The sequence below is a fragment of the Castor canadensis genome, chromosome 14 (assembly GCF_047511655.1).
Source record: "Castor canadensis chromosome 14, mCasCan1.hap1v2, whole genome shotgun sequence".
NCBI lineage: Eukaryota > Metazoa > Chordata > Mammalia > Rodentia > Castoridae > Castor > Castor canadensis.
The window spans coordinates 66,622,503-66,650,069 of record NC_133399.1 but is presented as its reverse complement, the minus strand read 5'-3'; the positions used below and the strand labels follow the sequence as shown (position 1 = coordinate 66,650,069).

The following is a 27,567-nucleotide window of genomic DNA, read 5'->3' as shown; positions in this document are numbered from 1 at the left end:
CAACCTAGTAAATTCTGGGTGAATATATTTCCTTACAAAGAACTGAACAGTTATTTTCTTAGTTCATTTCTGCCTTCCTATTTTATCCAAACAAATGAAGCAAGCCAGTTCAATTGGCAGAGTCAGTGTTCTTCATGGAAATCCTAGCTAATCCCTAGCAAATCCTCAAATTTATTAGGATTATTTTCTACCTTCTATAATGTCTCAAATGCTAGTGTTGACTAACATTTTACACAAAACTAGTCCCCCTTCCTTTAGCCTTCAGTAGCAATTGTGTAACTAAGTCACCATGCCACCCTTCCTTCCCCCAGCCAAAGCCATATTGTAGGTTTTTGTTACAATTGAAACAAAAAACAATCTCCATGCCTAGAATGCATTAAAGAAAAAATTCAAAACCTTTAGTACTTAGTTAAAAAAAAAAAAAAAAAAGCTTAGCAGCTGTAATATAGTATTTTTGTGCTTGTTTCTTTCTTATTTTTAGGCTGACGATATCCGAGCTTTGCTGATAGATGCCATGCCCCCTGAGGCCTTACCTACCTGCTTTAAACCTCAGGCAACTGTCGTGAGTGCTTCTCTGATCTCACCAGCATCCACCCCCTCCTGCCTCTCTGCTGCCAGCAGCATAGATAACCTTACTGGCCCTTTAGCAGAGTTGGCAGTAGGAGGGGCCTCCAATGCAGGGGATGGTGCAGCGGGTACAGAAAGGAAGGAAGGAGAAGGTGAGTGTACCCTGTGAATGCTTATTTGTTTATACCTTCTTTTAATGGAACAGATTCACTTTTCTATTGGTAATTATTAAATACTCACCTACAGATATCCTGTCTCTAAATTTCCTATGCACAAAATCTTATAAGAAACACTTCTTGGGTGACTAAGGCAGGAAGATCAGAAGTTTGTGGTCAGCCTGGACTATATAGGGAAAGCCTGTCCCAAAACAAGAAAGAAAAAGGAAAAAAAAAGACTGCTTTACAGCAGAAGGCTGCCAAGTTCCTTGTTATGTGCATTGCTCTTGTTTATATGTTTACTCTATTCTACTACCTCCATTTCTGACCATGGTATTTTATTGAACTACTGAGTGAGTCTTACTTCTGAAATTCTACCAGAAAACTGAGAGGTCATGTAAAGAAAGAAAACTAAAACAATAGCTGTTACATCTAGATGTTTAATTCATTAAAAACATTAAACTATCCTCTATAAAATAGTTTTTATTATATTAGAATTAATATTATGTTGATTATAAAGTATGTATTCTGTGTTATAAAAGATAATTCTGTATTCTAGTTCTGTATTCTAACTATATCATTAAAATTAATAATATTACTGATGTGTAAAGATGAAGCACATTGCTTTTGCTTCTCAACCAAATTCAAAGTTGAAGTTCCTGAATTAAATTTTTGTATTATGGATTATTTTATGTCACACAAAATCACTTACAAGGTCAGGGGTGTCAAGAGACATGGCTTTAAACAGATACTGAAACTTCCTTTAGATTCATAAAATTCTTTCTGAGAAATTTTAATGTTTCTATTTTAGTTGCAGGTCTTGACATGAATATCAGCCAATTCCTAAAAAGCCTTGGCCTTGAACACCTTCGGGATATCTTTGAAACAGAACAGGTAAACTCTTTTGTATATATTTGAATCTTCTTAATTAAATATTGAGTCATTAATCTCCATCCGTTGTTTCTTTTTGCATCTTAGCAGCTATTTTAAAACCTATAACACATTTCTGTAGAAGCCAGGAAGCACAGTATTTTATACTTCTTCCCAAAATTGTGTAACAGTTGATAGTCTTTGATTAGATTTTGTTTTATATTTATAAGCAGTCTTACTCTGTATTGTTACACCTGTCAAAACTTGGACCATGAGGGTTGAGGGGTGTAGCTCAGTAGTAGAGCACTTGCCAAATTGAGAACATGAAACTACCTCAAAAGAATGTTTTCAGAATTGTCTTTGGTTTTGTTTGTTTCCCGAAGGCATTGGTATTTATTCATTTCATTACTGTCGAGTTTATTAATTGGGATCCTCCTGTTTGCTGTATTGTTTTCATAAAGGATAATGTGTTCTTAATATTGCAGGCTTTTACATGGTCTGCATTGAATACTGAATAAGAAGTACTGAGTCTAAAATAGGTGTTGCTGAAGTACCTAGAATCTTAGAATGGGAAGGTGTTTAAAGATCATTGTGTCATTCTCCCAGGTGGAGAACCACTTCTTTACCATCTTGTCAGTCCTCAAGGCAGGAAAAGATAACTTGCTACAACTTGGGGCAAGTGTAAAGAACGAGTGTAACAGAAGCCAAAATCTGCCCTCATGCTTAGTCCGTTTGTTTCAGGTTTACTTCATTTTGCACAAAAGTCTAACCTCCAATCTACATACATGTTGAGTTTCATAGGTCTGCAAAGTACCACCAACTTGGTCACCTAACAGAAATTTATTCCCTCAGAAGACTGAAATCAAAGGTTGTCAGAGCTACACACCCTACAGAGGCTGTGGGGGAGAAAGTATTCTATGCCCTCTTTAGCTTCCTTAACTTCTGGCCACATTACTTCAATCTCTGCTCTTTGTCTTCACACTGCCTTCTTCTCTGTGTCCATCTTTCTGCCGCTGTCTGTCCCTCTGTCCCTTAAAGACCCTTGCATTAAGTTTTAGGGCCTAAAACTCCTGGATGATCTCCTCATCCCAAGATCTTTAACTTAATTAATCTGGAAACACCCTTTTTCTAAATACCATAAGACTCACAGGCTCTGTGGATTAGAACATAGACGTATTGTTTTGAGGGCCACCATGCAGCCCACTATAAGATACCTGTTTATGTTTTCATATCTTTTTAAGACCTACTATGGACTTTGCCCTAACAACTATCCATCTCTACAAATCTCTCCCTATTTTGGGATAAATAAACCTACTTTTAGATTTTTGTGTGACCTAGTTGCCAAATTCTTCACTGGCTTTTGCCCCATTCTGGTTTATTGTCTCCCTGTTTCTAGCTGTGTAAAACTGAGTTAAAAGACATTTAGCCCTCACTTTCTTTACATGTAAAATACAATACCTATAAATATCCAGATAGTTAAAAATCCCAGTCATGTTGTGCTTTTTTACCAGTTTTAAAAACATGTCCTATTGAAGCATCACCTGGGTTTCTATTTGCTGGTGAAGACTTTATAGAATGTATAAGAATTTCCTTTTCCTGCCATTTATTCATCTTCTGGATTAGAGATTTTTTCATGAGAATATTGTAAAAGAGTTATTTTCCTTCCTTTCCTCCCCAAAAGTTTTTAAGCTACTTGAAGCGTTTCCTCTGCTGGAACCACACTAACAGTCCTATACCTTCATCCCAAATATGTCTGCAATCATTATGAAATGTCACACATATCCTCACTTAATAAACCAAGAGACCTAATTCCAGCATAGAGCTTTAGTTTCTACTCTTTCAGTAAGTTTTCATGATAATTTATGGCTTGTTTTTTACTTTACATTGTATATTCTGTCAGCAACTGATTTCCTGTGGCATGGTTACCTCATTTTATTGATTTTAGTACTTTAATAGTTCAGTCTTCAGTGGGTTCTTCTGACAGCTTATTCTGTTTTTGTCAGTTTCTTTGTTCTCTTTTTCATCGCAGTGTTGTTCTGAATAAATCAATGTTCCATTGATTTTCTTTTGACGAAAATGATATCTATATCCTTTTCCTATCAATATGTTGTACTAAGGTATACTTCCTAATGTGGTTCCTTTCCTCCTGACCAATGGTATTGCCTTTCTTTACTGAGCTATGTTTAACTAGCTTCTGGCCCAATTGTCAAGAAGTCAAGTTTATTTTTATTTCAGTTGCAGATGTTATTTGTCTAAAATTCATCTGTGAAGTAATAAACTCAGTTAGCTCTTCCCATAACTTGCCCTTAACATTCTATATGTAGTAGGTCAGTAACAAGTGATAACAGACATGATATTTGTGTAGTGGAGGAGCAGTGAGAGTGCAGGCATTGTACCGTTTACTCTGCTTAGCTGAAACCAGGAACCATTCTGTTTCTTGAGACACTTTGACTTACAATATCTTATTGCCTCCCGTCCCTCTCATGGGGTTCTCTCCCAGTAGGGTGGGGCATAGAACGTTTTTTTTTTTCTGGCCCCAGGAAATCCTCCTTCAGAGTAACTTAGTTTCAGCTCTGTCTTCTCACAGTTATTCTTTCATAAGTTGCTGAACTAAATTGTCTTGTTTCATATAGCTATTTTACCAAGTTCTATATTAAATAATGTTTATTCAGTTCCCTTATAACTAATTAAATATAATACCAGTCTGACTCTGGCCCCTACTTTATAATGTCGCTTCCTACCTAGAACACTTTTTCTATGGGAAGAACTGATTTGATTCACATTATAATTCCTGGAACATAATATGCTGTGACACAGTTGACTGTGAGTGTTTTTAGTTGACTTAAATATTTTCACAGAAAGCAACTATAAAAATTTGTTATTCTGTGTGTGTGTGTGTGTGTGTTACTGGGGTTTAAACTCAGGACCTTGCACTTGCTAAGCAAGCTCTACAGCAGCCATTTTTTTGTATTGGTTATTTTTTAAATAGGGTCTCACTTTATGCCTAGGCCAGCCTGGATGGTGATCCTTTTGTGCTTCCCTGCTAGCTGGGGTGACATTTGCATGTCACCAAACCCAGCCATTGATTGAAATGGGGACTTTTTTCCTGAGCTAGCCTCAAACAATGATCATCCCGATCTCTACATCCCAAGTAGCTAGGATTACAGGCTTTAGCCACCATGCCTGGCCAAAATTTTTATTCTTAAATTAAAACTTGGACTCAAGTAAATTTTTATAAACATGATTGTTACTTCTGTTCTAGCCTGCAGCCTTTTCAAGCCCAAGTAAAAGAAAGGTCTTTTCAATTAAAATTTTTCTCTCCCCATGCCAGGTAAAATGAACAAATCATACAAGCAAGAGGCAGCCATAGTAGAAGTAACATTTGCTCTATATGCAGGATAATTTTAGCCCATAAATGGATAATCCTTATTCTAAAGATTGGAATTTTATTTTAATGTGTGCTAGGCATAAATAAGTCACCAAAAAAACTTGTGGTTTCCTGAATATAACTAAGTCAAGATTTTTTTTAAAAGGGGGTGGGGGGTGGTGGTAAGGGCTGAGGTTACAGCTCAAGTGGTAGAGCGCCTCCTTAGCAAGTACAAGACTGAGTTCAAACCCCAATACTGCAAAAAAAAAGTTAATTAAAAGATCATTTTTCAGAAAGATGTTTCTAGCATCTTATAGAGCTATGAATGAGTAAACATAAATCTAAATTCCATAGTTTGTTTTCCAGTGGCCTGCTTAAATATTCCAACAAATTGGTTACCATGTAACTCAAAGCAACTAAAATTACTTTTTGTTATTTTAGTATTCTAATCATCCCTTTTAAAAAATATGAACAGAGGACAGAAAGATATGGCTATGTATCTAGTTCTTCTGACATTTGTTGAACAGATATTATATGTCAACACCCTGTACTTCCCCCCTCACCTTCCACAGTTCTGGGTATCAAACCTGTCAAAATGCTAGGTGAGCCCTCTACACCCAACTACACTCTACTCTCTTTATGATTTCTCTGAGCCTCAATTTCCTTATAAGGACTTCAGTAGAACTTTCATGGGTATTGTGAGGGTTAAATGAGGTAATAAGGTAAATAGAAAGTGCTTTGAACTATGCCTGATACATAGTAAGTACTTAATAAATATTGGATGCACAGATGATGAATGTGTGGGTGGAATTACAGTAATATAATATATGTGTTTATGTTTATCGAATTGATAAATAGCACGACAGCATAGACATGTTATTATTGCTGTGTAACAAAAACTGCTCCAAAACTTAGTGGCTTGACATAACAGGAATTTCTTATCTCACAGTTTCCCTGGGGCAAGAATGCAAGTATGGTTTAGTTGGATTCCTCTAGCTCAAGGTCTCATGGAGTTACAGTCAAGCTGGCAGCCAAGTCTGCAGTCTCAGCTAGAGACTCAGCTGGCAAGGGTAAAGACCCACTTCACTCACATTGTTGAATGGCCTGGAGCCCTCACCCATGAGCCTCTCTACCTGGTGACCTTATGACATGTGTATTACTTATCTGCTGCTGCTTGACAAATTACCACAAACACAGCAGTTTAAAACACACATTTTGTGGAGCGAGAGAGTCTGTGTGCTACTCAGTTATGTCTTTTCCTTCAAGGTCTCTCACCAGACTTCAGTCACGGTACTAACCAGGGCTTGTATCTCATTCTAAAGACTCAAGTATTCAGTTCCTTACCACGCATTGGAGTGAAGGCCTAAGTTAGCCCCTCTAATGTAGCATCAAAGCCAGCACAGGAGAGAGAGGGTCTGCTAGTCAACATCCTTTCACCATGGCTATATTTTCTTGGTTAGAAGCAAGTCAGTAGGCAAGCCACACTCCAGCAGAGGGGATTGCACAAGAATGTGAATATTAGAAGGTGGGAATCATGGATTCTCTCTGCTACAACATGGCACTAGCTTGCCTCGGGTCACCAGTCCATAGAGTGAGCAGCCAAGGCAGAAGCCACAATCTTTTTATTACCTAGAGTAAAAAGTAATATCCTGTGACTTCTGCTGTATTATATTTGTGAAGAATGAATCAGGAAGTGTGGTTCACACTCAGTGGGAGGGGATTTCAATCAGGACACAAACTAGGGAATAAGGATCCTCTGGGAGCCGTTTTAGAGTAAGAGACCCACTTTTCAACCCTACTTTCCAAACTAAATGGCTTGGTATTAGTTTATCAGGGTCTTTTGTTGGTGGTTTGGTCTGGATTTGGAGTATTCATTTTGTGATTGAGAGTCTATAATAAAAAACAAGTGTATTAAATATACTTCCCCATTCTTCCCTATAACATTGTCAAAAATACTGACTTTTTTTTCTGGCCCAGTTTCTTCTCCTTCTTTTAGATGTATACTATATATGTATCAATTCAGAAAAGTGTGAGGAGTCTAGGAGTTGCAGTTGCCACATACATATGAGATCCTGTTTTTATGTCAACCTTACTTAGACAGAAGTTTAGAATATTTAGAAGAAAAAGACAGGATATCAATAATACAGTTCACAAATTATATTAAAGTCCCATCTAGCTAAAATGCAAAGGCTCCTGTTTTGTGAAATACTCTTATTTCATGAACTCTGTTCAAGGATGTGTGTTTGAGAATTGATGCTTTTTAAAAGCTCTACTGAAAACTTCCTTTGAGTGATTAGAAGTGAATTGCCCATTTTGTGCAATGGAGCAATTATTTCTTAAATGGCCACTTAACAGCAGTGTAGTAAATTACTTCACACAATGAGCACTGTATGCTCATTGCACTGAGATGATGAGACTTGTTATATAATATTTCACTCTGACAATAAAAGCCAGCAGAGCCCCAGGCCTAATTTTTCAGTTTTTTAAGTGTCTTACACCGGTACAATGGTAGAACACACTGTTGATATGTTTTAAAATCTCATGTCTCTGTAAAAGGGCGTCTCCATTTTCCAAAGGGGGATGGGGAATCAAAGGCTAATCTTGTAGACTAGTATTTGGATTGTCACAGGGCCCTCTTCTGGACTTGAAATGACAAGTTCAGTCCTCCTGATAGGTTCCTGCCCAAGATCTCATCCTGTACATTCAGAGCACTGCCACTGGGTGGTAGTAGAGTCACAGTTTCTTTAGCCCACAAAGGTATTAGGTAATTGAGCCAACTAATCATCTCCGTCTACAGGGATGAATAACCAAAATTTAAAAACCACTAGTTTGTACAAAAAAGAGTATACATTAGGCAGCAGGGATTGTTAAATCTGAGCATTTATGAGAACTTAAAAATCATCTCCCTTCTCTTTTCTTGTCCAAGCTAGCATTTCTTATGTTGTCTCTCTATAAAGTAGTCTGTAGTCTAACTCAGTACTTCAGATCTGAGCGTTAACACTTTCTAAGGCAGCGTATTCCTGGTCAAGTAATTCTTAGTACTTGAGTTTCTTTCTCTTCGTCTAAAATCTGCTTGCCTAAAACCGCTTATTTTTGCCACATTCTGTTTAATTATATTAAACACTTCTCCCTTTCCCTCCCATTCATTTCCACTACCTTCCGAATACTGGGATCTGGAATTTCCCTGTTGTCAAGTTGCAGAAGATGGTAGAATTCAGTAATCTAAAGGAGATCCAGCAATGATCATTTTGTGTTTCTACAGTACTGTTTCTCTTTTTAATTCTAAAACAAAATGACTAAAGCAAATTAAGGAGTATTTCAATTAAGCTAAAAAGCAGACAATATTATTTAGGCAACTTTAAGAAAATTGTATGGTCATGCTTATGAAGGAAGCAAAACATTTTTTTAAAAATTTGTCTGCTAACTATAGACAAATTAAAGTGCTCTTGTCTCCTGAAGGACTGCTAATGATTTAGCAAGTAATTTTTTTCATTTTTCAGATTACACTAGATGTGTTGGCTGATATGGGTCATGAAGAGTTGAAAGAGATAGGCATCAATGCATATGGACACCGCCACAAATTAATCAAAGGAGTAGAAAGACTTTTAGGCGGACAACAAGGTAAGCTATTCAGAACAAGATTGCGGAAATTGGTGGTGCAAGGAGAAGTGTCAGGCAGTCTGACCCAAAGCCCGTGTGATTAACTCTTACAGTACTCCTACCTTTCCCTTCTCAGTTATTGGCATCACACTTTCTCTAGTTGGAAAAATGCTCCTTCTCCCTCCACCCTCTTGCTTTGTTCTTGGTGGTACAAAGGGTTTAAACTCAGGGCCTCATGTTCACTAGGCAAGTGCCGTAACACTTGAGTGATGCCTCCAGCCCTTTTTTGCTTTAGTTATTTTACAGATATGGTCTGGAGTTTTTTGCCCAGGTAGGCCTCAGACTCCTGCCTACACCTCCCATGTAGCTGGGATTTCAGGTATGTTACTACACCCAGCCTGTTCATTGGGATGGGGTCTCACTAGCTTTTTGCCTGGGCTGCCCTTGAACCTGGATCCTTCTAATTTCCACCTTCTGAGTATCTGGGATTATAGTTGTGAGCCATAAAGCTCTGGAATTTCTCTAACTTCTGTCTTTTCCTACTGCTTTCACCTAACCCAAGCCACCTTCACCTCTCTCCTGTACCATCACATTCACTTTCCAGCTTCTCCATTCTAGAAATTTTTCTAGAATTTCTCTGGAATTTCTCTAACTTCTGTCTTTTCCTACTGCTTTCACCTAACCCAAGCCACCTTTACCTCTCTCCTGTACCATCACATTCACTTTCCAGCTTATCTCCATTCTTGCCTTCCTCTAGTGCCTTCTCCACTCTGTAATCAGAGCTCTCCAGATCACTATGTGATATATAGCACGCCACTGCTTCAGACCCTTCAATAGAGTCCTGCTGCTCTGGAAATAGAAATCAGACACTTACAACCTGCTTTTTATGCTCTCACCTTTCGTACCTCCTATGGAACTTCTCCCTCAAGACCACCAGCCCAGTTTTCCCCGTCATCCTTTGCTGTTAAAGGCCTGTTATCTTTCCCTTCATGCTTACATTTCTCTATTTATTAGAAGTACTTCACTGTAGGGAAACAAGGGAAGATAGAACAGCTTGAATTGATTAATCTACAGAGCTAATAAAATTGCAAGAATGATGTGAAACTAAAAGTTAGGGGGTTTTGAATTTGATTCCTGCTTGTTTTCCATTCATGAAATTAAGGATAATTTATGTAAGTGACCATTTCAACTCATTAGAGGATAATGCTTACATTTTAAACATGACTACAGTATAATTTCAGGATGCATTTCTCTTTTGTGTCAGATGTCTTTACGATATATTCATGGTTGAATTTATTTAGTTCAACAAATATTGTGGAGCCCTGCTGTGTACAAGGTGCTCTGTAAGAATAAAATAAATTTCCAAATACATGGTAATTTCCTCTTTTGTCTTTGGTGTATTTATTTAATATAACCTTGTATTTGAGGTTGAAATAGAAATAGTTTAGGCTTGTTCTAAAATGTCAATTATTTATGACTAAGTTTTCCCTAAAATAGAGCCTGGGTAGTATGAACTTTTTGTTGTTGTTGTTGTTGTACTGGGGGTACATTGTGACATTTACAAAAGTTCTTTAAATATATTATAGTTAAATTCACCCTCTCCATCATTCTCCTTTATCCCAGCTCCCCTCATTCCTGGTACTTCCAAGAGGTATTTTTCCATTTATATACATGAGTACATAATATTTCCACTATATTCACCCTCTTATACCCTTTCTTTATATCCTCCCCACTGTAACAACCCTCAGACGGGACATGTTCTATCCTCCTGTTCTCCGTTTTTGTTTTTTAAAAAAATAGCATTTTGTTAAGATAGCTACACAGTGAATTTCCTTGTGACATTTCCATATATATGTATATAACCCGAATTGATTCATCTCCTCTATTTTTCTCCTGTCTACTTTAGTCCCCTTCTTATGATAATTTCAACAGGTTTAAAAATTCTATACTTATTATTGTATAGGAAGTACATCAACCATATTCACCTTAACTTCCTTCTTTTACCCTCCCTCTCTCGTATGTGACCTCACCTTTGTGTGACCTCTTTTTCATAATATTGCTTGTATTTGTATTGGGTATATATTCCACATATGAGAGAATGGACTTTTGTTTTATATGTTTATTTTTTCTCTCTTACAGGAACTAATCCTTATTTGACTTTTCACTGTGTAAATCAGGGAACTATATTGCTAGATCTTGCTCCAGAAGATAAAGAATATCAGTCAGTAGAAGAAGAGGTAATGGACTTCAAAATGTTTTGATTTTCTTTTCCTAAATCCTGTTAAACCTGTTTTTCCAGTGGACATAAGCTGTTCTTACTCTGTTTTATGGTCACTTCCTGTTATTTAGTCTCCCTTGCTATCACGGTAGACTATTGCCAAAATTAAAATGTGGTTAGAATTGTACCTCGTGGCTTTCAAATCATCAGTCTAGGTTGTACAATGTGTGAGGGAAATCTGTCCTTTTATTCTGGAGACATCCTTGAAACTCATACAAGAGCTATTTTCTTATATCAGAATGTTACCTAAGAAAGAGATGGAGTGAGAATCTTGCTTTGTAGTTAGCAAATACCTTCTAACCTATATTTTCTATGGGATTCCATAGTAATGTCTAACTTCCACATATGCTTCTGAAGTCTGTCACATAATAAGTGCTTCATAATATTTTGTTTCTCCAGTCACAGTTATTTTAAGCATCATAGAAAGGCTATTTGTATGGACCTCCTGACACATAGGTGGCATAGAAATTCCTTCTCTACAGATGGCTTTTACCTTTCTTCTAAGAACCCCCAATAAACCAAGGGCCTAATTTTATTATTGTAAGCAAGCTGCTTACTTCCGTAATTATTCAAATACCTAAGCAGAAAGAGGTATACCTACATTTGAGTTTGTTTGTGTTTGTTTAATCAGTGCTCACATTATTTCCGTTGCCATGCTAGGAAGCCACATTAGGAAACTCAGACCATTTTCCCAGGGCAGTGTTTCGGCTCATACACAGTCAGCCTATCAGGACAGCATCATATTTTCTAGTGCCTTTTTGCCTAATTCTCCTAAGAGTAAATTGTGATAATGAAGAAAAAAAAAATGTGATGTTCAGGAGTAATCCAAATGGAGCACTGAATAGAGATTTCATTTTATGGGTCAATTCTATCAGAAACTTAGGGTATGTATGTGTTGCTGGGGTTGAACTATTTGCTAAGCAAACGGTCTGCCACTGAACTATACCGACAGCCCAAGATACTTAAGTCTTTAAAACATTTTTCTTTTCCATAATAATTATTTTTAATTTGGAGAGTGGGAGAAGAATGAGCAGTGTTCAGAGCAAAGTTACTGCATTTATTTGTGCATTATATTCAACTTCTGGTCTGAGTAGATATCCTCTGAGATTACAACATAAGGACTATTGAGATAAAAATGGAATATTTTACCTATAGAAAAAAACTATTGCTTTTTAAAAAAATTTTAGCATTTGTAATAGTAATTATAGATGACTTAATGATACTTTTCTGTTTCCACATTGTGTTTACAAAACAATCTTTCAAAGCATTGTATTAGAAAATTCATACATTAATATTTATACATTAATATTTCTCACCAGAAATACTTACCTACTAAATTTGGTGACCAGTTTGTGGTAAACTTCTCTTTGTTAGTTCTATCTCATCAATGAAACCATATAGGAGAATTGAAATACTGAAAACAAGAAATGTCTTTAGAATTATATGCTGGTATACTTTCATAAAGTTAATTATTGTATTTTGTTGTACAGATGCAGAGTACTATTCGAGAACACAGAGATGGTGGAAATGCTGGTGGCATCTTTAACAGATACAATGTCATTCGAGTAAGTTTAAAAATTTTCAGGATGAAAATTGGATTGTAAGGCTTGACCAAAAGTCACATCTAGACAGTGAAAATAAAGTTTTTAAATCACATTTTCAGACTATCAAAGATAATTTTTCCAGTTGTCCTAAAGTCAAATGTGATTCTTCTCGCTACAGTGCCATACTTCACTAGAAATCGAAATACCCTGAAACACCAAAGCTCCAAACAGAAGCCCAAATCATAAATCAGCCAGTCTTGGTAGTCATGTATGGATATGGCTGCCAGCTCCTCGCTGATAGTAATTTTCATTTGAAAGTACCATTATAAAGGCCTGGATTGTCAGTCTCCTGTCAGTGATGATGCCAGAATCTATGTATCTTAGTTGGCAGGATAGAGTACATGACTGTTACATGTTTTTTTTTTTTTTTCAGGTTAGCGTCAAGAAGATAAAGTCTATTGAGAACCTGTTTAACCCTTTGAGTTAATGGGCATGTGGAAATTTTACTGGTACACATCAGAATTATCCAGGGAGCTTTTTTTCTTTAATTCAGAATAAAAAAACTGTAACTAAAAATCATATTATTAAAAGCTAGCTAGCATAGTAACTGAATTCCTTTGACATGGCAACTTTCTCACTTCTAAATAATTTCTGAAGCAAACAGCACAAAACTGACCCAACTTAAGGAAAGCATACTTTTCCTTTTAAGTCAGAAACTTAGTGATTTTACTGCTAATTAACTTCTTTCTTCTTCATCCTTTGTAAAGATTCAAAAAGTTGTCAACAAGAAGTTGAGGGAGCGATTTTGTCACAGACAAAAGGAAGTATCTGAAGAGAATCACAACCATCACAATGAGCGCATGTTATTTCACGGTAAATATCTTGCAGTTACTGTAGATGTCTCTCTAAGCCTTTGCAAAATTAATAAAGTAAAAATAACTATGCAGTGGACTAGAACAGGGTTGTGTTCAAATGACTTCTTATTGATAACTGGCTTTCTAGTGCATTACATGTCAGCACAGTCTTATCTAAATTTGTTTCACAACTTTAATTGCAAGTAAGTCCACCTAGTAGAGTATTTTTGTTGTGATTTAATATAATTGTTTTAGTTTATTGCATGCAAGATTATAGTCTGTTTTTAAAGTCTCATTGAATTTTACTATCTAAAGTCTCTTGCCATCTGCAAAATCTTTGAACCACTCTTGCTTGACAAACACCATATGAGTCACTGATAAGATTCTAGTACCTTCCAAAAATTTATGTAGACTAGTCCATCTTAGAAAATAAACATTTTCTTTTATGCAGTATTAACTACTTAATCTGTTCAGTGAAAATATTATGCAGCTAATTGAAATTTTAGAAAAGTATTCAAAAACTAATCTTTCTATGTTTGTACTTTTAGGTTCTCCTTTCATTAATGCCATTATTCATAAAGGGTTTGATGAGCGACATGCCTACATTGGTGGAATGTTTGGAGCTGGAATTTATTTTGCTGAAAACTCCTCAAAAAGCAACCAATATGTTTATGGGATTGGAGGAGGAACAGGCTGTCCCACACACAAAGACAGGTCATGTTATATATGTCACAGGTGAGCATCCTGCCTTCAGTGTAATGACTTCCACCCTCCACCAGAAACATTTGTCTCTCAGGCTCTACAGAGGTCACAGGTTCTCATCAGTCTTGCTTTCTAATAAATCAGTTGGGCTTAGAGGTTGGGTAGAAATGGCAGAGCTGGTACTAGTAGTAAAAAACAGATACATGGCCACCAGCCCTCAGTTGTGATGAAGTTTTCTGCATCTTAGCTTTCTTTCTCCCTGGTCTTCATTTGCCTGGCTTCAGAATTAGAACAAGAAAAGGCTGAGAATGATACCTGGAGAAAAAGGAACCTATGGCTCTCACCACATTTGAGCTAAGACATACAACTTCTGTAAACAAGTAGACTCTTTAATTTGCTTCTTTAATGTTGCTAATAGTGTTGTTTCTTTTAAGGCAGAGTATATAACTAGCCTTGAAAATTCCAACTTCAGACTGTCAACTTTGGAAATAATAACAAATGAGTATTGGCTTTTTAAGTAGGATTTTAAAATTTAGAAGTTGGAAAGAATACCACCACCTAATAAGTCAGCAGGGGAGAGGAAAAAACCTCTTTCCTTCCTGCCAATGGAAAAAATGCAAAAGAAATATAGTTTATAAAGATTAGAATTGTGCTTGGGGCTCACTCTTAGTTGCTTGGGAGGCTGAGATATTGAAGCTTGAGGCCAGACTGGGCAAAAAGTTCACAAGACCCCATCTTCAAAATAACCAGAGCAAAATAGACTGGAGGTGTGGCTCTAGCTCAAACAGTAGAGCACCTGCTTTGCAAGCATGAAGCCCTGAGTTCAAACCCCAGTCCCACCCAAAAAAAAAAAAAAACAAGATTAGAATTTAAACTACTCAGATGCAATTTCAATAAAATCAAGTTAATAAGATATCTTGTGATTCATTAAGACTTTTAAAAATCCCATATAACTTTGGCCTTAAAATGTTTTCCTCGCTAGGCACCTGTTGCTCGTGCCTATAATCCTAGCTACTCAGGAGCAGAGATCAGGAGGATCACAGTTCAAGGCTAGTCCAGGCAAAAAGCAAGACCTTATCTCAAAAATACCCAACATATATCATTCACTGGTAAATGGTTGGAATTGGAGAACATCATTCTGAGTGAGGTTAGCCTGGCCCAAAAGACCAAAAATCGTATGTTCTCCCTCATATGTGGACATTAGATCAAGGGTAAACACAACAAGGGGATTGGACTATGAGCACATGATAAAAGCGAGAGCACACAAGGGAGGGGTGAGGATAGGTAAGACACCTAAAAAATTAGCTAGCATTTGTTGCCCTTAACGCAGAGAAACTAAAGCAGATACCTTAAAGCAACTGAGGCCAATAGGAAAAGGGGACCAGGAACTAGAGAAAAGGTTAGATCAAAAAGAATTAACCTAGAAGGTAACACCCACGCACAGGAAATCAATGTGAGTCAATGCCCTGTATAGCTATCCTTATCTCAACCAGCAAAAACCCTTGTTCCTTCCTATTATTGCTTATACTCTCTCTACAACAAAATTAGAGATAAGGGCAAAATAGTTTCTGCTGGGTATTGAGGGGGGAAGCGGGAGGGGGTGGAGTGGGTGGTAAGGGAGGGGGTGGAGGCAGGGGGGAGAAATGACCCAAGCCTTGTATGCACATATGAATAATAAAACAATAAAAAAAAAATACCCAACATGGTACCATCAATATAACAATAATATAATAATAATAATAATAAAAGAAAAACATACCCAACACACAAAAAAAGGGCTAATGGAGTGGCTCAAATGGTAGAACACCTTCCTAGCAAGTGTGAGGTCTTGAGTTCAAACCCCAGTACTGCCAAAAAAGAGAAAAAAAAACTATTCCTCTCAGTGATATTATGAAAAAGTCGTCATCAGCAGTTTTAATGGTGATGGATGCTATATACATTCAGAAAGAAGCTTCTTTCTTTTAAGACTTCCGTGGTTAAGAACACACAAATCTCTAAGGATCTATACCATGCAGAAGTTAGGTTGTTTCGAATATGTTTAACTCTGATGGAGACAAAGTAAACATAAATAGGCAATAAAAGTGAACCTAGTGAAGATTAGTGGTCACTCATTAAAATTAGACTCTAGTTTACATCTTAGGCTAAATTTCCTAGAAAGTAGAGCCTGAAGCAAAAGCATGCTCCTAGTACTTCTTTGGCAAGAGCAATCCCAGGGAAGCAGGAATAAGGGCACAAAAAGAAGTGAGATGGAAGACTGGATGCGGTTGTTCAAGCCTATATCCTAGCTATTTGGGAAGTGGAGATAAGTGTTTCAAGACCAGCCTGGGCAAAAAATTCACAAGACCCTGTCTCAGCTAGGCATGTGCCTGTCATCCCAGATACCTGGGAGGCATAAATCGTATGGCAGTCTCGGCTGGTCCAGACATAAAGTGAGACCCTCTCTCAAAAATAACTAAAGCAAAATGGTCTGCAGGCATGATTCAAGTGTTAAGAGTGCCTGCCTAGCAAGCATAAAGCCCTGAGTTCAACCCCAAATACCACCAAAAATGAATAAAAAGAGGAAGAGAGGTAAAAAAGAATATACCACAAATATACTGATGTGTATCAGCCCATTTTTGATGGGACTGGAGTTTGAACTCAGAGGGTCAAAGCAGGCACTGTACCACTTGAGCAAAACCTCCACTCCATCTTACTCTGCTTATTTTGGAGATGGGGGTATCTCAAACTGTTTGCCCAGGCTGGCCTGGAACCTATATCCTCCTGATCTCTGCCTCCCAAGTAGCTAAGATTACAGGCGTGAGCCACCATTACAAAATTCTTTTTTTTTTGGTGGGACTAGAGTTTGAACTCAGGGCTTCCTGCTTGTAAAGTAGGCGCTCTCCTCTTGAACCACACCTCCCCCACAAGACTTCTTTATAGAAGCTTTACGAATGACTACAACTCAGAAAAAGTAGCATATTGGTGGGAGAAAGGGTTGTGTTTATCTGCTGACTCCTGGCTGGCGCATACATACATACTGCAGGGCACTGGAACCCCTACTTTTTTGGCTGTTACCTCTGCATAATGCACCACAATGCACAAGACAAGCCAGTGAGCAGATATGAGCCAGTTCTCTCCACCTGCCTATCTGCAGCCTACAGTCTCATTACTGGCTAGGCTCATCCTGCATCTTAGCTCATCAGCCAACAGGGAAGCCTTGGAGCAGGGCCTACACGGTGCAGTATTATGTCATGTAACAGACTGAGACTATGAATTTAATAACTATCCCACTACCACAACGAGAGATGGAGTGCAAAAAAGCCTCTCCCCAATGTAAAACAAGATCCTTTGTTTCCTCCAGGACTTACAAAAAAATACCGTTGATTCTAAGTCAACATCCTAGATGATCATCGATGGCATCCAACTAAAAAAGCCATCCAGTCAGGACCCCATTATCCTAAATTGGCATAATTTTTATTTGACTCAAAATAATCTCTGTCTGGTCATAACACAAATATCATACCTTGTTACTAAAAACAAACTATTTGAATAACTATTTACTTAACGGTGTGGACAATTGTACTGATAAGTTACAATGTCTATCTTTTAGATTAGGGCTTGGCTTTTTCTTTAAAGGGCTAGGTAAAAATTATTTTAAGCTTTGCATGCCATGTGATTCCTGTTGCAGTGACTCAGTTCTGCACTTATAGTGCAATAGACTATGTAAATGAATGCAAGGCTTTGTTCCAGTAAAGTGGTATTTACAAAAGCAGGTGGAGGCTGGATTCGACCCATGGCTATAGTTTATATGCTTTCTTCCTAATCTAGCTTTCTTATGCTCTGTAACATTTAACACCTGCACCAATTCATCTTTCATCTAGGTGATATGGTTTCCAGTCATATATTTCAGCTAAGCATTTTTGTTCCTGATTCACTTTTGTTAGTACTGTTTATCTTGTTGCAGTTTCTTCTTTTTCCCCCATAGTGAATAAACTCAATCTTAACTTCAGATGCTGTTCCCATCTACTTGTTTTCTTTATTTTTCACCTACCCATGCAAAAACTCCATTTTCTGTAGTCTTTCTCTTTTTCCACTAGGCACAACTTAAGGCCAGGTATTTTCTATGATTGATTCCTAAGCACACCAAAACTGTAACTATTGAGCTGGTAATTGTTTTCAGTAAATCAATATATCAAATCCTATCCCATTCCTACACATAAATCTTAAAATAACATTTAAATTAGCTTGCCTCATGTTCAGATTTTCTTTAAAAAAAAAACTGATAAGCCTAATAGTTACATAATTTTAAGATTTAAAGCTTCTTTCAAAGCATTGCTTTCCTTTTTCTTTAGACAAATGCTTTTCTGTAGAGTGACCCTTGGAAAATCCTTTCTGCAATTCAGCACCATGAAAATGGCCCATGCCCCTCCAGGACATCACTCAGTCATTGGTAGACCAAGTGTCAATGGGCTGGCGTATGCCGAATATGTTATCTACAGAGGAGAACAGGTATGTTGCTTATCAAATAAGCATAACTAAGTTACTAAACATGTTCATACATAATATGGTGACAACATAAGATTTAAGGAAACCTTTTATTGAAATATCCACCACATAGTCACTTCAGGCACATAATAAACATACCAAATGATTCTTTAACATCACCTTTGCACACAGAACCCATCAGTTACTGTCATCCAAGTAACAATGTGAGCTGGGCACTGATGGCTTACACCTATAATCCTATCTCCTTGGGAAGCTAAGATCAAGAGGATTGCAGTTTGAGCCTGGGCAAATAGTCAGACCCCATCTTCAAATTAACCAGAGAAAAATGGACTGGAGACATGGCTCAAGTGGCAGAGCGCCTGCTTTGCAAGCATGAACCCCAGTCCCAACAAAATAAAATAAAATAAAAAGAAGTAAGTATGTAAGTACAGTTAGAGAACTATAGGCCTAGAAGCTCAGGCTGTTCTTGAAGCCTGCTACTCTGAATTCATGGCTTGTATGGCTTCATGCTCCAGCATGGCCATGAGGAGCTAGGAGCAACTCTCATGTAAGAGATCTTGAACTGCTTGAAGTTCCAAAACAAAATTAGAATAAATGCATACTTATAAAAAAAAACTTTTATAGTTTTCAAACCTAACTATTCACAGTACTGCTGAATGTCTTCCAATTTGTCAGAAAGCAAAAATCAATTTTTCTAGTCTTAATTGAATTTCAAACAAATGCCCACACATAACCTATGAAAACAACATTTTTATTGCTATCTTAGACAGCAAGTCTGTTGATTGTGATAGTGTGGCAGAACAATGAAACTCTTTGAGGTGTGTTATAGGATTGACCAAATGAGTAAGTGTGTTGATGCTTTGATTTGGGGAACCCCCATTGTCACTGTAGAAGAAGGGACAGATAAATATGGAATAAGAGAAGATAAGAAAGACCCTGTAGGGATGGACTGAAACTGGAAATATTAGTATGAGCTTATAGTTTCTAATATGTATCTATGTGCCCACATATACATATAAGTATAAATGTAAGCACATGTGTGTAATGAACGTGGAGATATGTGTATTTTTTGGCTCTGTCTGCTGAAAGTAAGAACTAGATCATCCCAGGTCTGATCTCTCATACCATTCCTAGCTAATGGGAATCAGGGCTTCTTGAAGAAACAGCTAATCCCAGGACTAAAGCACAATAGATAAAAGGTACAGTTCAAATATCTCACTATGCCAGAAAGTAATGAAGTGCTTTAAAACAAAAAACAACCATGAGACAAGCCAACAAGGGCCTGGAGCTCCTACTGGTCAAATGTGAGATGATTTGAATGCCAAAATACATAGTGAATGTAGACCATTGGAAATTTAGGAATTCATTATTCTATACTGACAATGAATGTAGTGATACATAAATGAAGGAGAAAGGAAGGTTCTTGATCACACTAGAATGCTGAGGACAAATGAATAAATATGGAAGAAATTCTGAAGTAGAAAAAATTATATTGCAACCATCATGTAAGTATTATATCAGATAAGAATTATCAATGAATGCTCATTTTAAGTGACCGTTTTTCAGTAGGGAAAATAATATTGGCATGGTCTTCTTACTACAAAGTCACAAACCAGGGGAGGACAGTAATTGTGCATTGAAGAAAGAAGGCAATTCCTTGACCAGACAATCAAAATTAGCATCACCAATGAGAGACAACAGATGGGCATATAGTATGCCTCCAGATGGCTATCCTGAGAGAGGCACAATATCATTTATGCTGTGTTCCAGCCAAGAATATGTAACCTAATTTAATCAAAATGTAGAATGCACTGTTTTTCTTTTAAATGTGGGAGGATTGGATCCTTCAAAAATGTCCATATCATAAAAGACAAAATAAGGCTATTGTTTGAAATGAGGCCCAATAGACATGAAAACTAAGTTCAGTTCTTACCTCTAAAATGCATCCAGCATTGAGAAGAGAAAGGATATTATTAGACCAGCTGACAAAATTACAGTAGGGACAGTAGATAGGTAAAAGTACTGTTATCAGTATAAAATTATGAGGTTCATACTATGCAAGAGAATCTTATTTTTAAGAAATACATGCTGGCATATTTAGGTACAAAGAACCATAATGGCGTGTATAACTTACTCTTAAATGTTCTAAGACAGTCATCAGTGGTTCATACCTGAAATCCTAGCTACCTGGGAGGCTGAGGTTGAAAGGATCGTAGTTCCAGGCCAGCCTGGGCAAAAAAGTTTGTGAAGTTCCATCCCAAATAATAGCTTGGTGTGGTGGTACATGCCAGTCATCCTAGCTACTTGGGAGGCATAAATAGAAGGATGTGTTCCAGTCTGGACTAAACAAAAAAGCAAGACCCTATTTCCAAAATAATCAGAGCAAAAGAGCTGGAAGCATGGCTCAAGCAGTAGAGCTCCTGCTTTTCAAGTGGGAAGCCCTGAGTTCAAACCTCAGTACCACCAAAAAAGTTCTTTAGTAAGAGATGGATGGAGTATAGCTAACTAACTCAGTAACCAAAGTAGAACTAAGGGGCTTGGGATATAGCTCAGTGATAAAGCCCTTGCCTAGCTAGCGTGTGCAAGGTCCTGGGTTCCAGCCCCAGCACTGAAATATACATATATAAATAGCAAATAACATCCAAACTGTTTCTAGATTGTAGGATTTAACATGTTGATATACAAATAAGTAGATGGACCTCCGAATTGGTCAGATACCTGTTACTAGACTGGATTTCCCAGGTTCCTGGGGCCATATAGAATGTTAGGATCAGTATCCTCTGAAGCTTTAATATGGCACCTACAAAAAGGGTGAGTTGTTTTTCTTCTCTTTCTTTCCAGGCATACCCAGAATATCTCATTACCTACCAGATCATGAAGCCAGAAGCTCCTTCACAGACTGCAACAGCCGCAGAGCAGAAGACCTAGTGAATGCCCATGGTAAAGGCCAGATCGGATTCCAACCTGGGACTGGATTACAGTGGATTGTTTCCAACAAAAAATGAATAGTCTATAAATCCCTGACAGCCTAGAAATAAGCTACTTGTCTTTTCTAAAGCATTACTATAGTGATGAATATAGTATGAGTAAGTGATCCATACTCAATTGCTACTGCTCCCTTTGAGGAGATGTTTACAGGGGTGGCCTTTAACATATCTCAGGCTCATTCTCATGGCAGTGACCCATTTCTGATGCAAGATTGCTTTGATCTGGACTTGGAAATGGAGAAGGATGACATAATCAATACTGTTTCAAGTGTTCACAATTCACACACTACATTTGCTTTGTTATCTGTGACACATGTGTAAAGCAGATATACAAATAAGACAGGCTCATTTTAAATTTTTTCCAAACATGCATCATTGGCCTGGGTTTTTTTTGTTGTTGTTACTAGTTTTTTTGTTTCTTTTTTTTTTTTTGTTGGGGTGTGGGTTACTTTGAAAATGAGCCAGAACCTTTGGAGGATACTTTGCACAAAGTCACACTGACTGAAGTCATTAACTGTGCAACCTCAGCTTCTGGCTGAACAAGATCCTGTTTCACTTTTTTGTTGTTTGATTTTTGTATCTGTGCTTACTGTTAATATAAATTGAGATTAAAAAGAAAAAAGCATCACGCTTTAGTTTTCTTTTATAAATTGGCCCAATTTTGCAAAGGAAGGCACAAAAATCAGCCTGATCTAGGAGCTCCCAAATTGAGAGAAGTCAGAGCCGGGGGACAGCCACTTGCTCTTTCCAATATAGCCTGCTGCAGGGATATTCAGGACTGTGCTGGAAATCCCAGGAGAGCACAACCGGGGATGTGTTTGAGGCCGACAGCTTCTGTTCTCAGGTGAAACCACTAGAGAGGCTGTGAAGGAGGAGCCCATTAAGAAGCTTGAGAAGCATGTGTGCTGTACATTGCAGCCTAGAAAGGTGGAAGGGACTCCTCAAAGAATAAATACTTCCCTTCACTTAATCTGTACTACCAAAACTGTTGCCCCCGAAATTTGTTGCCTTATTTCCAAAGACAGTGAAACTATTGTATGTCATTAGGATTCCAAAGTATTACTTTATTTTCTCTTTAGTTTAAAATTGTAGGGTTTACACCCTGTATAATAGATACATGTACACAAATACAACAACTTTTTTTGTTTACTTCAGATTTGGGGGTTTGAGTAGCATGCTTCAATTTATAAAGATTCCTGCACTAAATTTTTGAACCATTTCTTCAAACTTCTTAATGTATTTAGATAAGGAGAACAAAAATCGAAACCAAAGCCCTTTTAGTTATTTTTTTAATGAACCTGATAAAGAAATACCATACTGTTTTCTTTATGAAAGTACTGCTTGTTTTCATCAGCCTTTGCCAAGTGCACATTGACACTAAGTAAAAATTTTCTGCTGCAGTTCTTACACTTGCCCTCTTCACATTAACTGAATTCAGTGATCAGGTACATTGTTTTATTTATGTGACATCCCGTGTCACTCAGCATAGAAGCAAAAGTCAACAGTAGAAAAATAGGAACCAGTGTGACACAAGTTTGCTGTTTCAATTTAAAGTCCTGAAAACTAATTTGAGCCTTGTTTTTGTTTTGTTTTTTTTAAATGCAGGCTGATTAAGCTGTGACCTTCTTTAATCTTCAAAAGTGAAATAAAATGACTACATGCAAAATTTCTAGAAATAATCTCTTGAAATATACTTTTTTTTTTTTTTTGGTGGCTTGAGTCCAATGGTAGAATTAAGCATCCAGACTGGTTTGAGTTTTGTAGTTGAATCTTGCATGGGTCTTCAAAGTTGAACCAAGAATTAGCCTCAGTTGTTGCTTCTACTAAAATGATAGCAACCCAGGGTGGGTGTTTGTGTCGTGCTGCGTGTTTGGTATCACTAGAATTCCTTATAAAGCTTCCAAATTTGATATTCAGTAAGAGGACTTTCTTCTTCCTTTCCTTTTTACTGTGTGTAACAAAGGGTTGAAGAAATCACCATCTGTGTAGTTTTCAGTAGCTGTGAAGTGTGTATTACATGCCTCCACTCCTGACATGGTTGAAAATGGTAAACACAGCTGTGTTAGGTAAACAAATTGATACGGTGTAGATATGGAAAGCTTCATGAAAAAGATAAACCACTACCAGACTGTGGTTGTATGTTGTGTCACATACATCATACTAACTAGATTAATGGATGTGCCAAGTTTTAAAGTTGGGCCTTGCATTGAGAAGTTAATCAGTGGTTCATTATTTAAACTGCCAGTGTTGTCTGATGTTCTGTGTGCCTCTTAAAGGTACTGTATAAGGAAGACATTTGCAGTGCTCTAGTCATGTAATGATTCAAGTATGTCCTAGTTCTTAAAAGAATATATGCATATTATCTGCTAAGGAGTGTGCATTAATGGACATATCACAGGAGCCAAACAGATTTTTTTTCAGAACTTGAAAACCAAAGGTCATCATGAGTATACTTGAGTTGGAAAAGTTGATTTCATTTGGAATTTCCATGTATTGCTATGTGAAGAACCCTCTGAAATGTAAAAGCCTGACATTACATTACACTAAGTCTAGTTTCTTGTAGATGCACTCTTTAGAAACACTAGCAAGTCTGGGATGCCCTGAAATGGCCCCTCTGCCTCCCAAGCTGATGGAAGAGAGAATCCAGACATTTCCATCATCTTTACTGGAGTTCAAATCAAAGGGCTTCTCTAGACTTGATGGTTCCAGGTTAGCAGGTTTTCGCCAGCTAGATACTGAAGCATAAATTAAGTACCCTGGCCACTTTTTTCTTTGTACTTTACCTTCACTTTTTCCCAGATTGCTAGTCAGGAAAAATTACCTTTTACCCAACGCATTGCCTTCCTTTTTTCATCTTGGGTATCTCTCTATTTCCATATCACAACCAGAACTGGGTTTGGGCCTCATGCATTCTCTCTTCAAAAGATTCTTCCAGTTTGTTAACAAGTGACTGCATGGAAACCAGAGTAAATTCTATGCAAAATGATAGAGTACATTAGGATTTTTATTTTCCCTTTCCTTCTTAGAGTTTAGAATTTCTAGTTAAGTAGAAATTCTAGCTAAGCGGCATAACTAGAATAAACAATATTGTGTGTTTTCTTGAAATAGTATCCTTGTGTACCTTATAGCTTGGTGTGACTGCCTAAACTAATTTTCCTTTGCTCTCTTTAAAATAGCAAAGTGCATTGAAATATCCAGAGAAATGCCTGAATATGGCAAAGTAATATAGATTAACATTCTATTATCATAGATAATATACAAAAAAAATTTCTTGGTTAGTGCTGGAAAAGAGCACTAGAATGCAGTAAGTTGTCTAGCTTTTTTCTGTATTTCAATATATTCCCCAAATGCACAAATGATTATTAGACATTGCTCCCCACTCCCTTTTTAAACATGTACACTATTTGGATTCCTGCAAATGACCTTGCAAACAAATGGTTGTATTCTTAAGCACCTTTCCCCAGTGCTCCCAGTGATACCTGTGACAAATAGCCTTCTTACTGTGTTTTCTGTCAGCTACTTATCTTACATAGAGCTACAGACTGTACTCATTTAGCAAATTTCAAAACTGACATTAAAATAGGGTTTCATGTGTCAGAAAGTTTTTAAAGACTGAAATTAAGATTGTTTGATGTCAAGTCAATGACAGAGAAATGAGAGTAATTGTGAAAGTAATAATTGAGCTATCGTTAGACATATCTAGCATATGAAAAAGAAACACATTAAAAAAAATACCACCTTTGAAAGTGAGGCTTCTTCAGGAAATTTGCGCCTTCTACAGTTAATAGACAATTATATTTTCTTCTTAAGAAGGCCTTAACTATGGCAGAAACTTTATAACCTTTTATATTCTAATAAATGAATCATTGTAATTCCTAATTTCATTTCTTAGTGTCTAAAAGATGTTGGTGAGTTGAACCTGTGTCCATGTATTTCATTTGTGGTAAGCTGATTTTATGAGGGTATATTTTATGGGTAATACTCCTTCACACACAACAGAGCTGATGAATCAATTGTTCCAATTTCTCCATGTCTGAAATCCTCAGCTACCAGGTCTTGGAGGAATGCTAGACAGATTTCAAAGCCTATTGAGTTGTACATTGGGCATACAATAACAACTGTGATCTCATGTAGAGTCTGTGACATGCAAGCTGTTTTTTAATCATTTTAAAATATAAATTATGATATAGTAAACTGAAAAACCTGTAGGAAGCTGAAGATTTTATATACTCCTTAAGAACAAACACAGTCGTGGCATGACCAATTTTATATTTCTGCCAGGGAGTTCTGCAGAACTCTGACACGACATTCACACTATACAGATGACTACATTTCAACTCTTCTTTCACCTTCTCTTTTCTGCATTACACTTACATGTCTACACTTCCCCTCCACCATCCCTTCAAAGTTTTCTATTGTCCTCCAGAATTCAGATCGTTTTGGTGTTTTTTTTATTTAATCTGTGTGCCCATTTCTGCAGGCAGTGCTGAATGCCTTTTATTGGAATTTGATAGTGGGGTATCCCTCACACATCCTCATGCTCCTCCAGTGTTCAGGATGAAAAGTTAGAAAACACCACAGCCAAAGTTAGAAAACACAGAAATCTTTAAGGCTAATAGCCTAGACCTAGGAGGTGACCTTGACTTAGAATCATTGCATTCACAACTGCACAAAACATTTAAACTCTTTGTGTGCATATAAAACCTGCTTCTGCTCTCATTGTTTTAAGCTAATCTTTGTGGTAATAATATTTGTCTTTGATATCTACAAAACTAAAAAGGTACTTTAATCAACACGGTTTCTCAAAAACATTTACAAAACCAGCTTTGAGGAAATCTAGACTGTTTCCTGGCCAGCATTTGGAGTAGTAATTGTATTTTCTCATTGTGATGTTGTTCTGTGTAAGTAACCAATGTAATGATGACCCTTTGGTTTATTTTCCATGTTGTTTTTAGCTTTAGTTTGTGTGATCCACCAGTGACTGGGGACTCCAACCCCTGCCCCTTTGTTTTTTGCATTTGTGTATTTGTAGGATTGTCAGGTAGAATATAAGATATCCAGTTAAATTTGAATTTCAGTCACAGTTTTTTAGCTTAAGTGTGTTTTCATGCAATATTTGGCATATTCTTACAGGAAAAAAAAGCTATTCATTATTTATCAGAAATTCAGATTTAACTGAACATCCTGGTTTTTGGCTTTGTTTTCTATATCTGGCAACCCTAGCGATTTGGTCATGGAAAATCGCTTACAGCATGTAAATTCTTCTAGTCTTTGTGTCTTTCACTTGGAATGGAAGACCTGTCTTTCTCTCACCCTCTACTTATTTCCAGAAGAGGGCATCAAGAAACTTACCCTGCCTCCATGGTGGGTTTCTATTTAAAACATCTTTGTGATTATATTTAACCTGTAATTGTGCTTTGGCTTAACGTCTAACTTACAGTACTTGTAATTGATTAATATTCAATAAAAACATTTTTAAAGTACATGTGTGTGGGTAGTAGTGCGCTCTTAAGTGTTTGCATTTTACTGTTTGTTCATGTCAACCTGACCACCCTCAACACAGCTGACCTAAAACTGTCATGTTCACGTAACAGTTCCCCTTCTCCATGTTCCTAGTCAGACTGGAATTTCTTAGAGTTCCTTGTCCACACCTCTAAGCCACTTGGGAGTTAGGAAGTGCAGCAAGAGCAGGAAAATCACAGGGTCCTTTTAGAAATGTCTCAAACAAAAAGCTATGTGCTTTGAAGTCATACCTCGTACTAGTTCCAAGGGCAGCTCAAAGACCCCCTTTCTCTCCCCGCAGCTTGACACCCAGAGACTGTGTCTACCTCTTGGATTGAAGAAGAGGAAGGAGAAAGCTACCTATTCATGCAATGATAAATATTTTCAGCCAGGTATGATGCACCTCCCTGTAATCCAGATACTCAGCAGGAGGCAGGAACATCAGCAGTTCCAGGCCAGTGAGACTCTGTCTCAAAGAAAAGGAAACGAAACTGCTGGCACAGAGAATGAAAGACGTTTTCCCCGTTCTTCCCCTCTCCTTTCTCCATGCCTTGTGATCCCTTAGGTAGAAAATTCAAAGCTAAAGTTTTATCTGTAACTTCATTATCCAAGGGATTGTCAGAGTCACAAGGAGACTTAAAGTTAAGTAGTTGTTT

At 37.3% G+C, this 27,567-nt stretch overlaps 1 protein-coding gene across 1 annotated transcript in view; it reads left to right on the top strand.

Moving 5' to 3' along the window:
* Positions 1-26,892, top strand: part of Tnks (tankyrase) — a 148,735-nt gene extending 121,843 nt beyond the window's left edge. The window contains exons 19-27 of the mRNA XM_020152882.2: positions 482-719; positions 1,534-1,616; positions 8,460-8,580; positions 10,699-10,796; positions 12,328-12,402; positions 13,149-13,254; positions 13,784-13,970; positions 18,269-18,425; positions 21,264-26,892. Coding sequence (XP_020008471.1) covers positions 482-719; positions 1,534-1,616; positions 8,460-8,580; positions 10,699-10,796; positions 12,328-12,402; positions 13,149-13,254; positions 13,784-13,970; positions 18,269-18,425; positions 21,264-21,350 — 1,152 coding nt within the window. The 3' untranslated portion in view covers positions 21,351-26,892. The remainder of the gene's footprint in view (positions 1-481; positions 720-1,533; positions 1,617-8,459; positions 8,581-10,698; positions 10,797-12,327; positions 12,403-13,148; positions 13,255-13,783; positions 13,971-18,268; positions 18,426-21,263) is intronic.
* The last annotated feature ends 675 nt before the right edge of the window (positions 26,893-27,567 follow it).